Genomic DNA, 18,220 nt, shown 5'->3' with positions numbered 1-18,220 from the left:
TTATTTGTTTCTCCATTAGTGAGCTTAATAAGAAAAAATTTTCAAGCAAGCACTAACACACTAAATTTGTCTCGGTACCTTCTCATTAGTATAGTCAGACACATACAAAATGTGTCCATGCTCATCCATTTCTTCAGACCAGCCACTAGGAGGCGAACCATACTGACTGTCTGATTGGCTGCTCAGACAGTTTTCCTCCGATGACAGAACCTTCACCCAGCCATTCACAAAAAAGCAAAATGAGTAGAAATTAAGAAAAAGAGAGAAAAAGAAAGTAAAGTAGTTATTTAGGAGATGCAGACAAGGAAAAGAGTAAATAAAATCACCAATCAGTCACAATCAAACCTTCACCCACCAGATAAGGGAAACTCGGTTACCCAGAATGCTTTGCATGCATATAAACATACAGCAGGTAGAGAAAGTTTAGCTATCCCATCATGCATTTCCCAAGGCCTCAGAGAATCTTTAGTCCCTAATAGAGTTGTTCTTTCCCTTTTGAAAGACACACATGACGATACGATATATATAAGTGACAGTGTGTGTGTGTGTGTGTGTGTGTGTGTGTGTGTGTGTGTGTGTGTGTGTGTGTGTGTGTGTGTGTGTGTGTCTGTGTGTGTGTGTGTGTGTGTGTGTGTGTGTATATGCGTGCATGCATCACTGTCTAATCTGAGGGTGTGTACCTCAGTATCAGTCATGTCTTGTTTCCCCTCTTTCCTGGTGAGGCTGTCCCGTGCCCTTGGGGGTTTCCAGGTCCTCTCCTGTGTGCTGCGGTTGTAGTAGAAATGTCTGCCATTTTGGTCTTTGTGAGTCTCCCAGTCACCAATGGTGTGGAGCGGAGAGGAGGATGGTAGTGGAGGGGTGGATGACTGAGAGATCTTCAACTCCTGCAGGTTTGTGTAGACAGGAGAATCAGGCCTGCCCTGCTCTGGATCTAAAGTCTGCATAAGAAGAGAGAGAGAGACATAGTGAACCAATGCTTAGAGTTGCCTGAACGTCTGATGCTTATGGCACACTATTTCGGAAACACTTTTGAAGTGGAATTTTGAAGTCGTCATCTGACTGGTTGAATTCTACAGGATGTCCACAAGACGTGTCACATTCTTTAAGGTCCGCTTGGACGCCAAGCTCCCTCGTAGAAGAGCCCCGTTGTGTTTACAACTGTGACAATGGCCGCTTACCAGAATCAACTAAATGCTGGATTGCTCCATTGTTGCAGTAAATTATATGAATTATTTATATAGGCATGGCAGTCTGTTATTGCAGGGACGCCCCTAAACATGAAGCAGAACAAAACTGTGATTGGCTGCATTACATGTCAGTCAAACGTCCTCTTTTGATGTCCTTAGCTAATGAAAACCGTGAAAAAGTCCAGACCTTCTGCCGTCAGGTCTGGATACTGGAGCAACATTGGCACCCCCTAAGATGACGATGCCCTATGCAACAAACAATAAAACATCTGTAAAAAAATAAAAAAATAAAATGACTGTATAGAAAGACATTTATTACATGTTCTTCATTGTATTACGATGATTTTTTTCCATGTCAAAGCTCCTGTTATCTAACCTTTTAAAGTTGCAGTTTTTCCAGATTTTTGCCATAGTATCTCACTTAAACGGAAACCTAAATAGCAATAATGGCATCTGCGGCAGCCAAAATGTTTGTGCATCACAGAAACTAATATTAAAATAGTATTTTTTTCTATTCCTACATGACTGATATGAGACTATTACAATAGATTCACACAGCCAAAGAGGGAAACAGAAGGGATAATTTAGAGGAAGAGCGAGAGACAATCATTCATACCTGAAACTATTTATAGAAGAACCTGCTCAACCACATTCCAGACCCTTACATCACACATCTGAATGTTTGCTTACTTTACCATCAGGCCTCCCAACAAGATTAGATTTGCAATGGATAAAAAAAAGAGACAGGAAAACCATGCAGCAAAAAGCACTGAAAAGGTGAGAATTTACGACAAACCTCTATCCAAAATACTGGAAACAATTGTCCCAACTGTGAACTCCATAGCTTGTCATTCAATCAAAATTGTTATACAACAGTCTCATGGGTAATTTAATTATGACTCAGCACATTAGACTAAGTGTGTGTGTGTGTGTGTGTGCCCTTACAATGTGTATTACATTGTGGGGACCAAATGTACCCATTAGGATAGAAAAACCTGAGATCACCTACATTGTGGGGACCAGCCAGCGGTCCCCACTTTTCAAAAGGCTTATAAATCATACAAAAATACAGAATGTTTCCTGTGATGGGTAGGTTTCGGGGCAGGGGCAGTGTAGGGGGATAGAATGTACAGTTTGTACGGTATAAAAACCACTACATCTATGGAGAGTCCCCACAAAGATAGTGAACCAGACGTGTGTGTGTGTGTGTGTGTGTGTGTGTGTGTGTGTGAGCCTGTTTATGTGGTTTATGAGGACACAAATTTGTATAACTACATGGGTATTACAATGGTATTACACTATAAATGTGGTTTATGAGGACATATCAAATGTCCCCATAATTCAAATGGCCTTAAAACATACTAAATGATGTTTTTTTGAGAAAGTAAAAATGCAGAATGTTTCCTGTGATGGGTAGGTTTAGGGGCAGGGGCAGTGTAAGGGGATAGAAAATACAGTTTGTACAGTATAAAAACCATTACGCCTATGGAGAGTCCCTGTAAACCACATAGACCAACGTGTGTGTGTGTGTGTGTGTGTGTGCGTGTGCGTGTGCGTGTGCGTGTGCGTGTGCGTGTGCGAGTGCGAGTGCGAGTGCGAGTGCGAGTGCGAGTGCGAGTGCGAGTGCGAGTGCGAGTGCGAGTGCGAGTGCGAGTGCGAGTGCGAGAGCGAGAGCGAGAGCGAGAGCGAGAGCGAGAGCGAGAGCGAGAGCGAGAGCGAGAGAGTGAGAGAGAGAGAGAGAGAGAGAGAGAGAGAGGGGGCTCTTGATTATTTTGTAGAGCCATTAAACTTTTTATTAAAATGTTAATTATAATGTATGTGAAGTGAATCAGTCTTTCTACTGTCTAGAGCAAAAGCATGCATCGCTTAACTGTACAAAACAAGGTAATGAGGTAATGTGAACCAGGATGGCACTTAACGGTTTAAGCCACACAGAGGATAATGTCATCAGATTAAAGACTCAGCCTAAAGCACACAAACACACTCTAATGGTGTGGCATGATTAAACCAAGTCAGACTTTTAAGGTCAACATCAACCCAAAGCAGCATTGAAAACATAAACGATATCACAAAAATGATCATGTGATCACAACGATAATGTAAAACTTCATAACATTACCACCTATTCTGAAAAAAAATGAAAATTAATGGTTAAATTAATGGAAATGGTTGTGTGTAGTGTGTGTGTGCAAGAGTTAAAAATCAGTTAACAACCATAAACAATAATTTCATCCTGCTGGGGCTAACAGACTCATAGTAGTGATGACATAATGGCCAAGACGACACCACAAAATCCATGCTTCAAATATCTGCCAAGTAATTAATACTAATGTGCACTGAACAGTTTATGATTAAAATATTTATCATTAAGTATAATCAAATGATAAAAGCAAGTAGGTATGCTAATATAAGTAGTAATATTTACATAGAATAACTATAGAGAACTGTGAAGGTAAAAGTGAACGCTAACAATGTCACCAGACTTAAAAATGATGCTAATACTAATAGCAGCAAATCCCTTTCCAAAACTAGCCCATCTCTTATGTGGCTTAGACTGTGAAATGTGAAAAAAATATGTATTTGTTGTGGAAACAAACCACTGAATGTGTATGAATGAAATATAAATGATGGTACATGAAAAGCCTGGGGCAATAAAAACATACAACTAGTTTCCACTTTGGAAACTCACCAATAAAGCATTTAAAATTCACTGAATAAAGATCAGTAGACAAAAAGCTGAATCACAATTACAACAATTGCATTTTTTTTTAACAAGCAACATATAAAACACACATGATTGCAAACACAAAGGGTAGTCAATAAAAAGCATATAAAGAGAGAAGCAAAGTGTTTTTTAAAGTGTTTATATTAGAAGGGTGAGCACCCAAGAAACCAGCTTGATGTTAACAGACGTGAAAAAATAGCCAGCAGGTGGCGTAATGCTCACCCTGTATGTCCGTGGATCCTTATGATCTAGGGCAGGGGACTAGGCTTTCAGCTGACATATCAAACATGACACCTCATGACAATGAATGGCCTTACATTACAAAAAAAGATTGAATTATGTCTTCCTGAAATTTGCCAATCTTTGCTTGAACGATATTCGCACCCCTGCTGAACAGCTGATCTGTGCTTTCTCCTGATTGGCTGAAGTTTCATCACTGTGAAGGCATAGTCACCACCATGAAGAGCTTCTGGTGCATGAATGTATTTATGAATGTCATTAATTGAAGAAAAGAATTTAGCTGTAGGTTTGATTTATCATACAAGCAAAGAAGTAATAACAAAAGTATTATAATTGTAGTATTTTAGAGTACCCAGTCTTTAAATATTTAACTCCTACAGCAAAATATGATACGGTCTCATTTCTTTCATTTAGTAGCAGCATAGGAAATGCTGGTATGACAAAAAGCTCCAAGTGAACATTTTTTGATTTATTTACAATTAGAGCCAAAAGAAGAATAATGTGTGGCACTAAATTGAACAGTGTGTGCACAACCTTGGTTATAGAAAACACAGTACAAACATGTACCTTAATGTGCGCGTGCGTGTGAGGGTGTGCAAGCAGGATTGTGAGCAAGACATTGTGAGTGCTGGAATGAGGAAGTGTAAGTGTTCTTGCAGCAAGTCAGAACAGAATCCCTGGAAAGAAGTGAGCAAAGCTGCGTCCATTTCTTCCTCTCTTCACTTCTAACTACCTCTTGTAGCCCTTATTCCTTTCTCTACCCTTTATATCTTTCAGTTTCTCTTTCTATACCTCTACAACTCCCTCTCTTAGCCTTTCTAACCCTGTTCTAACTCCTATAAGGTTAGTTGGGTTTAATTGTTTTAATTAGTTAAGTTTGTCCACATTTGAACCAAACATGGGTTGAAACAACCCAGCATTTTTTAGTGCACTAAAACGAGGAAGAGCATTTTGAAACTTGAGACTTTTCTTCCTCTCTCTTTACCACTAAATTTCTTTGTTTTTAACTTCATATTGTCATCATTTCTCCCCTCATTCTACACAACTGTTCTGTTTCTGACATGAGGAGACTTCACACCTCACATAAGCAGAACACTGTGTGCCAACATGCCCTAAAGACACAGACGAGTGTGTGTCTGTGCTGCTCTGTAATAGGTACGCACCCAAAAACACTAAAGAATGAGGGAATCGAAGAAAGAGATGTTCAAAAGAAGAAAAATAGATTATAAGGGAGCGAGAAAGAGAGGGGAAGGATTGAAGAAAAGCTTTTGAATAACACCCTTGAAACGCATTAAAACAGTCTAAATCACACTGAAATATCTACATCCTGTCCAGGTCCAAAGCATCCCAGAGTGCATAAGCAAGAGAGAGACAGACACATAATCTGTTAATCTAATAATGTCTGGTAATCTAATAAATGAGTTAATCATTTTTGAGTTGTTCTTCTCATTCTATCAAGCAAGGGTCATCTCTGGGTAACAAATGCAGAGTTTTCTGCTGAGTTTGTTGTATATAAATAGACCCCTGTGGTCATTTATAGACCACGCAAACACATGCACATCATGACTAAACCTTAATCCACTACTGACCAGTCCTAGAGAGCTCCTCACTTTATTAAGAATAATCCTGTATGCGTCCTCTCTGCTAAGAATGAAGGGACATAGATTATGCAGAGCAATCCTCCTTAGAATGACCCTTAAAGCTAAACAGTACTCCAAGAAAGAGAAAGTGACCTTTGAACCTAAACAGTACCATCTATGCAAGTGTGTCACAAGTTTATTTGGAATATGAGTATAAGTACTGTCTTAGAAGCTGTAAGCGTTGAGGTCAGATTCAAATCAGAGTATGCACTAAAAATATAGCTCAAGGTATATTAAGTGAAATACCTTTGAGCAAGATGTTGCATAATACTTGACAACACCATAAAACACGCCCTGCCGCCACAAAAACAAGTGCGAAGTGGCGTATAGGCAGGCTAAACTCAAACTGCCCATCTGAAATCAATATAACAATAATAAACCAACAATTTAAGTACTTGTTGAAAATGACTGGAGCAGCAGACAACAATGAAGTAATCCAAGGAAAAAGTGCTTAGAATTGTTGTCAATTTCTTTTCATCCAAATACTAACAAAATCCCTTTCAAGGCAAGTCACTCAGGTCACTTATGGGCTATCTCAGGAACACAATCAGCCAGTCATTTTCAGGGCAGGAATTATTTCTCCTAATTCCTAACTGAACCATTTCAATAACATTTCAAATCAGTAATAAAATCGGACATAAATAGTATAATAAATTATGCTTCATACCCTCGAATAACTAAAACAATTGTATATTTCAGCCTGTTCCAGCCAATGTTCAAGTTCAAAAGCTAAGACCAAGTTTCACATAAAAGACCAGGCGTGACTTTGCAGGTTGTCTCTTTTATTTGGAAAGTGAGATATACTTTACTAGACCTGTTAAATTTTCCCATTTAACTGTAATGTCAGTAAGACTTGGCTCTTGCCATTTTTGTCTGCAATATGCATCAGCTGAGTCTACAAAAATCCAATGTTAAACATGATACAACACCCGTTATTAGAGACACTCTTAAACTCAGCATTCACATCAAGCACTGAATCCACTCATCACATTTCGATACAAACCCGTGCAGGGATACACAACGTTAAACCATGATTTCTCAGCTGCTTTCTGAAAGGAGAATAGTCCATTAGCATTAGAATGGCATATTTTTTTGTACGCTCATGTCAGGGAACAATTACATTAAAATAAACTCACAAACAGCACAGCGGTTAAATAAAGCTGTTGCAGCAGTGATACGTGATCCATGTTTACAGTGAAGTGTATTAACAGTAGCTATCCTGCAGTATTAGCATTATAGTATTATGTAAGCTACAGAGCAATAGACCCATGGAGCAGCTGAACACTGAGATTCGGTGGACCGAGCAAACAGATTAAAACAGCTTATGCGTTTCATCTGCATCAGGGCAGAGGAAATCAGACCCTTTTTTTACAATCACATTATTACAGCTGTGTAAAATGCCAGACAAATTAAAAACACACACACACAAGTGCTAAAGCCTAGTAATGTGTGTGTTAGCCTGCTTGTGCAGAGATGTATGCTTTCTTAATTTGTGTATTCTTGATGTAGTGTGTGTGCTTCTAAGGCCAGCTGTCCACTGAACGGTTATGTAGTAGAGCTTATGTAATGCAGTAATGTACATCCTGGTCACATCAGCATGTCAAAATAACTCAAGACAATAAGCACATCATGTTCCAGCTCTATTTCTTTCTCTGAAAACAACTGCTGTTTGCGTGTGCATGTGTATAGAACAACCTGTGTGAACGTCTGTATTGCACATGCAAGCTCAACTGCATTTGCATGGCTAGATCGTATCATACACAGAAGTTGCTGGACACTGGTCCCCATTGACTTTTAGTGTATGGACAAAAACAGACCAAAACATTTTTCAAAATATCTTCCATAGAAGAAATAAACAGCCATTTAAAACACACAAACGTGAGTAAAAAAATGACAGAATTGTCATTTTTGGATGAATTATCTCTCTATGCATATGTGATTCAGCAAATAAAGAAACAAGAAAACCGAACAACAGAGAGAATGCACTAGCTATTTTTAAGTGTAGTTGTGGTAAATTTAGCAATCGTGCATGTGTGAGTGTATGTGCATTCATGCATAGTGCAGATGGAGGTGTGTGTGTGTGTTTGAGAGCATGCGTGCATGTAAGCCTTACCGGTTTCTCTGGATACATGATGTCTATGCAGTGCTGCTCAGTGCAGAATATCCTATAATGGGAGCCACGGCAGCACGCAGCTCTGAACTGGGCTGGATGCTGAACGCTAAAGCCAGTACAGTGCGATAATACACTAAAGCAGGCAAACAAACCCAGAGCAACACTCTCATCACCCCCTCCCATTCGACACCGTCACGTCATGCTGAACATCCCGACCCAAACTCTCTCACTCTCCCTCTGTTCTCAGAAAGATTAAGTAAATCTTCATATATACATAATAAAGACAACCCTTCTGTTCACACGCTGTGGAAGGAACAACAGACTGAGCCTTTTCATCTTTTCAATCAAAATCTCTCTCTCAATCTTGTACTACAGTGAGGAAAATAAGTATTTGACCACCCTGCTATTCTGCAAGTTCTCCCACATAGAAATCATGGAGGGGTCTGAAATTGTTATCGTAGGTGCTCTCCACTGTGAGAGACATAATCTAAAACAAAAAAATCCAGAAATCACAATATATGATTTTTAAACTATTTATTTGTATGATACAGCTGCAAATAGGTATTTGAACACCTGTATCAGCTAGAATTCTGACACTCAAAGACCTGTTAGTCTGCCTTTAAAATGTCCACCTCCACTCCATTTATTATCAAAAATTAGATGCACCTGTTTGAGGTCGTTAGCTGCATAAAGACACCTGTCCATCCCATACAATCAGTAAGAATCCAACTACCAGCATAGCGAAGACCAGAGAGCTGTCCAGAGACACTAGAGACAAAATTGTACACCTCCACAAGGCTGGAAAGTGTTACGGGGAAATTGCCAAGTAGCTTGGTGAAAAAAGGTCCACTGTTGGAGCAATCATTCGAAAATGGAAGAAGCTAAACATGACTGTCAATCTCCCTCAGACTGGGGCTTCATGCAAGATCTCACCTCGTGGGGTCTCAATGATCCTAAGAAAGGTGAGAAATCAGCCCAGAACTACACAGAAGGAGCTGGTCAATGACCTGAAAAGGGCTGGGACCACCGTTTCCAAGGTTACTGTTGGTAATACACTAAGACGTCATGGTTTGAAATCATGCATGGCATGGAAGTTTCCCCTGCTTAAACCAGCACATGTCCAGGCCTGTCTTAAGTTTGCCAATGACCATTTGGATGATCCAGAGGAGTCATGGGAGAAAGTGCATTACAATCGGCTAAAACGAATACGCAGGTTACTTTTCTGAACAAGAGTGCTCCCGAGTCCGTATTTCTTACAATGTTCATGTAAATCGCAGCACAGTTTGCCGCACACATATCGGCAGTTCAATACAGAGTCCTGCACGGGTTCGGGTACGACCCGCAAATTTTGCTGAAATGGGTGAAAAAATCCAACTGTGTCGGATACGGGTCTAACACGGATTTAAAACAGTCACGTGCCAACGTAAAAATATATGCATATTTTTAGGAACACATCTACAAAAATATGTCTTGCCTGTATTTCAAGTTAATAAAATAATTTCGAAACAATAGCAGGTTATTTTTCCTCCCAGGATTCTCTCACTTTCAAAAAAAAAAAAATCACACAAGGCTTTCAAGTGGGTCGCACACCGGTCTCAAAACTCAGCGCCGGACGCGCGAGCTCAGTTTTGAATCCACTTCTGACACAAAAGCAGCACGATGGGTGCATCTTGTAGCACAGGGTGAAATCAGTACATTGGTGCTCTGTGGCGCGGCAGGATTTTGAACAACTTCCTGAGCCGCCGCAGACAGGCGCCGAATGCGGCTGACAAGTGTGCATACACTCATTGAAAATAATGTGTTTGAATTTTAAAGATGAGGCACGGTGCTGTAATTAGGCTTCTTTTGTATGACCTGGCAATAAATGTGTAGGCCTATATAAAGGTCGGGTCGGGTGCGGATTTTAATCAGTCCTACATGTCGGAAAACGGGTCGGATGCGGTTTAACGCACCGCGGGTACGGGCGGGTGCGGATTAAAAAAAATCGGACTCATGCAGGACTCTGGTTCAATAGATAGCGCTTAAAGGGGCCACACTATATTCCCACTCGTGGAATATGGACCTCCTCCAGTTATGGTGGGGTACTGGCGTGCTCCCAGGTCCACATAACAGCTGTCACGTTACCAATTTTTCATACGAACTGTGCCGTTCTGAACTAAACTGCCAGGGTAAAAACTCCCTTTATTTATATTCTTAAAATGAGAGAAATTATTGCTTATTCTGAATTTTTAAGATTAGGCTTAAGAGACATGAACAAGTTTTTTGATAAATATCTATGACCTTTGATACATCTAGTCTAGTCTAGTCTTCATGCTCTGTTGAGTATGGTTTCACTAATAATAAACAGACATTTGCACAAAGCATGCATATTTGTCCATACCCACGTTGATTAGAGTATTAAAAACTTGAAACATTAATTTAAGATACATTTACAAATGATAAAAATTTTAAATCACACATTTTAACCGATTGACAGCCCTAATAACTAATTGAATCTTATATTTATACAGATGAATAGATAACAAATTATTATTATTATTAATTATTATGAATTCCATTATTTGATTTATTTGAATCTAATTTAATTATTTTCTTAAATTATTTAATTAAATCTTTAATTGTTTACAGTTTTTCTTGTCACTCCTTGTCACTCCCTTGTCAGGCCACCTGTTGTAAACTACTGCAAAGATTATGCCAAAACCATTATTTTGGTTTGAGGATTTCTGATGTTTACAGACAGTAGATTAAAAAAAGAGATGGAAACAAGATTGGCAAAAAAACAGAGCAGGAACTATTGCAAACAGTCCCTCTAGGATTTTGTGATTCTGTGATCACAGAATTGAATGCAAAAACTGCATATTTTATGGCAGTTCACATTTTTGTCTTCTTTCCACATTTTAAAGCCATGATGTACAGAACATCACACAAAGACATACGTTACAGTGGTGGCCAAAATGATCAGAACACCTCACAAATTGCATACTTGTTGAATCAAATAAAAAGATATTGACCCCAAAACCTTTAAACGGTAGTGCAAGTGTACGAGTAAGAGAAAGAGAAAGCGTTCAAAATAAAGCATTTGAACCATCCTACACATGATGACACAACAGCAAACATTTGCTGTTTAGCAGAAATGCTTTGATGACACAGCAGGAGGAAAAGACAGAAAAACAGTGGGAGGAGATGATGAAAAAAGCTTCAGAGAAAGGAGGGAGTGCAGCTGTGAGAGACAGAGAAGGACAGAGAGATGATTTCACATTACCACATAATAAATGACGAGTAACTAAGGCTAAACAAGAGTCCAACATTGTGGCATACAGGATTGTGTTTAGGAATTAACATGTTTAAGTGTTTGTGTGCATCACTGCATGCGAGTTCAAAAAACAGAAAATTTGTAATTATATTCATCTAAATTGTTTAAAGTAGTTTAAGAGATAGGAGTGTTCAAATAGACTTTTGTAAAGAGGGAAGATAAAGGTATTCGTTTACGGGTTGGTATACATGTGATTCTCACCTGAAGGTTATCAGTGGAACCGCTGCTGAGATCATCCCCGGATTCTGAATCATTCCGGTTCTTATCCGAGCTGCCTCCCTCTCCGGTGACCGCTTCTTGAATTGCACCTTTTTCTGGTCCTCGAACAGTCCTCTCCAACTCTTTGTCTTTATCCCTCTCTCCATCCACTTTGCGACTCGGGGACTCTGCTCTAGAATGAGGAAGCGGGTCAGGTAAAGTGTTTATTTGTATGAGGGGGACGTGTCCCTTTGGGCTGCCAGGGCTGCCTCTGTCATCCCTGGGCGGCAGTAAAGCGTTACTGGAAGGAGATGGGCTCTTTTTGTTATCATCTGGCCGGGGGATTTCGAGGCCAGAAGGGCGAATGGGTCCAGTCCCCCCTCGGCACGCTGCACTGAGGGGTTTAGGAGGGGGCATGAGAGCACGTCGCACCTCTCTCACATACTGTGCTGGGACATAGAAGGGCTTACTGGCCTCATCCTTGCGCACCTGCCACCAGTCATCATTGGTCTTCTTAACAAGAAGGTAACTTTCCCCCTGTTTAATGATGATCAAACGGTCCTTAGATTTGTACTCATAGTCATACTCCACCTCTATGTACATCTGACCTGGAGCCACTGAGCGTTCTGCCATCGCTGCCAGAGGTCAAAGGTCAATAGCAGGAGGAGAGAAGCATGGTGGGGTGTGGTGGGTTGATATGAAATCAGCTGAAGGAGAAAGGGCGAGAGACGGACAACATTTTATCAGAAATATCAGTGAATGGTGTCTGTATATATCGGTAATTGACAAATAAGCAGTAAAAAATATTTTTTGTAAAAACACCACTTTTGAAGAAAGAAATACATATTGTTATGTAGTGTGAAGTCTGATGTTTGGGTGGTCACTAACTTTGTCCATTTTTTAACATTTTTACTGAAATGTGTCCTTTAGTGTGACAGAAAGAATTAAGAATATAGGGGTTTCGCACCAAAGGACAACAGAAATTAACACTTTTATAGTGGTTCCAAAAAGGTTAAATATTTAAACAATTCTCAGACCAAATATTACCATATAATTGTAATTATATTACCATATAATTGAAAGCACATATCATGGGCTTCACAGTTACATGACCTATAACTAATTAAACTTGTCAGTGGATTTGCCCAAATTAATATGAGGATATGGTGTCACACCAGAGGACATGGTTTTCAGTGACAAAATGTATCATGGTCCTATGCTATAAAAAAATATTTGGATACAAAAAAATAGTAATTTACTAAAACAAACACTTGTAAAATTATGCCTGAGGTATTTATTAACATTTGTATGCTTTTATTTTACATTTATAAAAGTTGTAATTTATTTAACCATGCTTGAGACAGTCACACCATAGGACAATTTTGAGATTTGGCTCAAACTTTAAAAAATCGGAAGACAAAGCAGTTTTTATATAAACAGGTCCATGTAAGACAAAGAAACGTGTAACAATTTACAGCATTTTAAATGACAATACTAATTATATTCATTTATTATGTGTGACGCGTGTCATGACAACAACCCATATGTGAAATGTTTTTGCAAAGTCAAGTCATTGATATAGTAAATGACCGAAGAAGGACAAATAAATGCTTGCTCAAGCAACCGTCATTCAATTACATCTTTGACACACAAAATAAGAAATAAAAAAATACAGAATTATAATTAAAAATAAAATGAAATTAAAATTAATCAAAATAAAGTTTGTGCTGTTGTTTTTCCCACCAAAAATAATGTCAGTTCTTGGAACTTTGTTACGTTGTTCTTTGTTCTAAAACAGCATTACTAAGAAATAGTTTAAAACATTTGGATTAAAGAAAGGGAAAACAACATTTTTTTAGGATGCATACTATTACAATTCTGAACAATAATAGTTAAGCTGAGAATTTGAACAAAATGATGTAAACCAACTAAACTAATTAAAACCCATTTTTAAAAAATCTGAGTTCAATATTTTAGGTCAAAATATTTATATATTCAAAATATTCTTAAGACCCCTGTTACTTCAACAGCTACTCACATTACCGTCTCCATTACCACCTTTCTATATGGACCATCAAATTTAAAGCTTTAATGAACTGACTTGTTTTATTTTTTTATACTGTTGTCTGAGGTCAACTTATGATGTTCGTGTGGTTTTTACATTCAAAAACATCATAACTAATAAGTAATATGGTATTTTCTACACTGGTTTTGAGGCTCTCTCCTGAACGCTGGGTTTTGGTGGGCGTGCCGCACTGGAGACTTGGAAGTAATTGGATAATTGTAGAAAATTTGCATATTTAATGAGCTTAAGCTCCCCTGTCAGTTCACATGAGGGAGGAGAGATTGAGGGAGAAGCGGCAACCGGAATGATTTTCTCGATCACAGGACTCGTAAACGTCTTTATCAAACAAACAGTGATTTATTTCTAATCGACCTGCGATTGATTGGACTATTATTTTTATATTACACACAGCCCGCAAGATCGGATGATATAAGCGCGAACCACGCGCACACACATACATGTGCGCGCGAGCCGCCCATCAGATGCCAGTTCGAGAGAGAGAATAGCAGAACAAGAACAGATTCATCGGCCTGCCGAGCTTTGCGAGCCCTGGCCCATACGTGTCTGAGTCCAGCGTGCTGAGGTATGCTCTGTTAGACACGTACACATAAGCAAAACAATCTATGACAATGCAATACTATCAAATAAAAACACGTTTTACTCACATAAGTGTGTTGCACCATTCCTGTCGGATCCAAATCCAGCATCAACCGGAGATTTGTTTACAAACGATTCCGCAGTGAAATGAAGTGAACATGTCTTCCCCATGTGAGGTGGAACTCTATAAAAGCTTTTCTTTGACTAACAAGGAAGTTTTCAGCTCTGAAACTTAGAGGATATTCTTATATAACCATGACCTTTTATATATCAAAAGTTGATTCCTCAATTCATCACCCCATTAACCTCTAATTTCTCACTCCTATTTCTCTAGCAACATTTTAACAAACATTATGTCCATGTCTTTATTACAAATATACAGACATGTCATGAATCAAATATACTCCTTAGACTAGTTTACACCAACACTACAGTAAAGTCTACCATCATGGAGAAACCAAGATTTTGAAACAAAAAGGAATTTGCTTGAGGGTAAATGATCTTCAGCACACAGCAAACATCCACACTCAGGTGACTTTGACTTGAGCTACTCATCCTGAGACACAATGATTAGGTCATATATTAATTGTACTTTTAAGTGATTTTTTTTCTACGGGTGATATGAAATACACACCACATACATTCATCTATGCTAAACATGACAATATTACATGAAACTAAACAAATTAATCAAAAAAAACTATTTATGTCTTCAGGGCTGAAAGTGATTCCTAAATGCGACGTGACAGATTGCTGTAGCTCCTTAGACTGGGTAAACCCAACCTGATCTTCCGGCGATGTGATTTTACACTAGCCTGGGAAAACCCAGTCAACTTCCGGCAAATTGAGATTTGCTTTGCAAGTAGTCTGGCAAAGAGCTAATTCAAACCCATTTCCAATCCGTCGAAATCGCGGCACCAATCAGAAACTTTGGGGAGGCTTTACACGATGATGAAAACGCAGTGAAGCAGGATGCCGCTATGGAAAATCACTCGTTCGAACCAGCTATCGTGTCTGTTTTAAGCGATTTTAACTTTTCCTTTTCGTTAAAACCCGAGCAAAGAACAACACTCGGCGCTTAGATGTGGATTACACCGGTTATACTTTGATGAGGAGGATGGGGAGTGTGATCATGTGCTAACACCAAACAACAGCTCTGTATCCGGCCTTTCTGTGCTTATTTCCTCACACTAGATCTGGCATTATTTGTAAAAAATGTAAATAATTGTAAATAAATAACTAGCGTAACTATGTTCAAGTCTGAAAATGTTCTAACACATCTGAAATGACTGAATTTGAATAAAGTTTGTGAGACAATTTTACAAAGACAAAGATCATTATTTTCAAAATATTGCAATTTGTGTTCTAATCGCAATACAAATGCCTTACAACAGGGGCAAATGCGATCAAAGCTTGATGTTTTCTGTTCGGCCATTAATCCGAGACGTTCAGTCGGTCTGAGATGCTATTAGGTTTTCCAAATTTTGCAAAAATATTATCCACCAGCTATTATATTTATTTTACAACAACGGCAAAAGTTATCAGACGCCATTGCAACATCTTCCTCGAAATCACAAACAAAGAATTGCTGTCTCGGATGTTTCTCCGTCGCTCTGCATAGGCTACGTCATTGCCCTTTGGTGACGCACCTTTGGAAATGATTTGTCTATGAAGATTTGCCAGACCATAACTCAGTTACTTCTGAGAATGGTCTGGTTTTAACTAGGCTAATTTAATTTTACCCTGCAGCTCAGTCTGAAATCCTGTACATTAATTTCTACTGTTACACTTTTGCGGGAACCAATCACAGACTGGCTTATCCAGCTGGCGCGTTATTGGCGGGTGTACGATGACGGATAGATGCGATGGGTCGTTGCCCATTGATCACGCCTCTTGTGGTCTTATTGGTTGAAGGACTATCCAATTGCGTACAGAGTTATTTGAATAATGCCCTTTTATCACGCCTCTTGTACAGCAGAAAATACGTTGAAATATACAGTGCTAACAGAAAGTTGACGACTTCTGCGCACTGTGCCGTTCGGTGGTTTTGTGGCCTACCACTTTGTGGCTGAGTTGCTGTTATTCCAACATCCACGCTGATATAATACCACTGACAGTTGACCGTGGAAAAGTGAGAAAATTTCACAAATTGACTTATTGCACCGGTGGCAACAGTACCACTCTTGAATTCACTGAGCTCCTAAGAGCGGCCCATTCTTTCACAAATATTTGTAGAAGTGTCTGCAAGCCTAAGTGCTGATTTTATACACCTGTGGCCATGGAAGTGATTAGAAAACCTGAATTCAATTATTTGGAGGGGTGTCGCAATGCTTTTGGCAATAGTGTATATCTGAAAATAAATAGCAGTGTTGTTATTTTAACTTCTAATATTATAGAAATGTAATGGTTCCCACGCTCTTATGACAACACAACAAGCGTGTCATGGTGCTTATGCTGAACACACGTTAGAGAACAATACTTTGTAAAATAAAGTGGTAAAATGTGTTTTTTGCACACACAAAAACATAGCTTCATAAATTTGAATTTAAACCACATGGAGTCACATGGTTTACTTAATTAGCCTAGAAATCTAGACGCACCCTAGCGGCAACAAATCTAATTTGCCACGAGTGTCATCTAGCAACTCTCAATACACTTCTGCGCTGTAAACGCCAAACTCTGGACGGGCCAATCACATCGTCTATAGAGTCGGTGGGCGGGGCTTAACATAATGAGTTACACTTGCGTGCTACTAGTAAACACAGAAACTGGTGAATGACGGTCTTTCGAATCAGTTTTGACTGCAACTCTGGAAGACTTGGAGTTAAGCTTTTCTCTGAGAAAAGAACGGCACTGAAGTCATTCTTAAGAAGGGAAGATAAGTTTTGCCGACCGGATACGGCGAAAGTTTAATCTGTCAACGAGCTCTGCTTCACCTTCGTTGCTCTGGTTGGTTGAAGCGATATCCAATTGCGTGCACGCCGTGCAGAGGGAGTTTGAACGACGACCGTTTATCCTGCCCGTCGGATTGAGCCCTGTCAATGGTGAGTTTCCAGACCAAACATCTTGATGTGGGTCTAACCCTTTAACCAGAGAATGCTGAGCACAGCAGCTAAACACTGCCTTACTGAACACAAACCTGATCCAATGAGTGATGATGACATCAAGAAAACTAAATCCTGCGGTGAAGTGTCTGAGAATGGGATTTTGTTGGAATGTGCAAAGACAAAGAAAAGAGAGATAAAAAATAAAGTTCCTACATCTTTTGAACAATTAATTGTCATGACTTTAATATATATTTTTTATTTAATAATAATAATGCTCAAACAAAGCAATTTCTAGACATTAAATCTTTTTTGAGCCAAGCATAACTCATTTCTACATGACTTTACAAGTTTTTCCATGACCTTGGTAACCCTAGATAGACCAAAGCTTTCTTTTATGTTGTTGGACTAGAAGACCAACAAAGTTTAATTTACAAGGCCTTTTCTAACATTAAACACAGAGACAGCTGTCATTGGAAACTGCAGTGAATGAAAGAAATGAATGCCTACAAGCAGCACAAAGCAAATGTTTCACTTAATTGAATAAATAATGCACACAAAGTATAACAAAACAATGTACGAGCAAAGCATGCGACAAAAGCTCTGCCCCCACACAGAAACCTCATATCTCTAACAAAATCTCTCACTACATACTGCTGTCAACATCACAACAATTTAAAGTGCTGTCATACTGATTTTAATCCGGTATTTATGGGAAAGGCCCTGTTAAGCTAAGTGCTAAGAATCTACATGGCAGAATGTGTAAACTAGTGTATAACAGTTTGCCGTTGTCAATAACCATTTCCCCAATATATGACATCAAAATCCCTTGTCACTTTCCTCTGTGTATGACATATAAATGTAGCATTGTCATACACACTTCAAACAATGACACATCAATGTCAAATTTCAGGCAATCAACTTTTCCAGTCAAATATAATCCAAATGACGAAGCAAATTCCACATGAGTGAAAAAATATATATAGTGTTATTTAAAACAGACTGACGCTAAAGTGACTCTCTTAAACAGCAAATCTGAGGCCAGGTAAAATTCCTTCCCTCAGGTGAGGGAGACACTTTAAAACTCACCTGTGTGAC

The 18,220-nt window shown here is 39.0% G+C and overlaps 1 protein-coding gene across 11 annotated transcripts in view; it reads right to left on the bottom strand.

The window, feature by feature from the left end:
* The window catches only part of arhgap12a (Rho GTPase activating protein 12a), a 33,356-nt gene that overhangs the window by 14,720 nt on the left and 416 nt on the right, over window positions 1-18,220 (bottom strand). For 9 of the 11 annotated variants that reach the window (XM_067452586.1, XM_067452585.1, XM_067452587.1 and 6 more), the window contains exons 2-4: window positions 11,420-12,123; window positions 681-938; window positions 79-210 (exon numbers count right to left, since the gene is read on the bottom strand). In XM_067452586.1, coding sequence (XP_067308687.1) covers window positions 79-210; window positions 681-938; window positions 11,420-12,049 — 1,020 coding nt within the window. In that variant the 5' untranslated portion in view covers window positions 12,050-12,123. Of the gene's footprint in view, window positions 1-78; window positions 211-680; window positions 939-7,905; window positions 8,115-11,419; window positions 12,124-18,220 lie in introns of those variants that run through there. The other 2 variants (XM_067452595.1, XM_067452590.1) reach the window with 2 other exon arrangements.

The sequence above is a fragment of the Pseudorasbora parva genome, chromosome 9, assembly GCF_024679245.1.
Source record: "Pseudorasbora parva isolate DD20220531a chromosome 9, ASM2467924v1, whole genome shotgun sequence".
Taxonomy (NCBI): Eukaryota; Metazoa; Chordata; class Actinopteri; order Cypriniformes; family Gobionidae; genus Pseudorasbora; species Pseudorasbora parva.
This window is presented reverse-complemented; position numbering and strand designations above follow the sequence as displayed.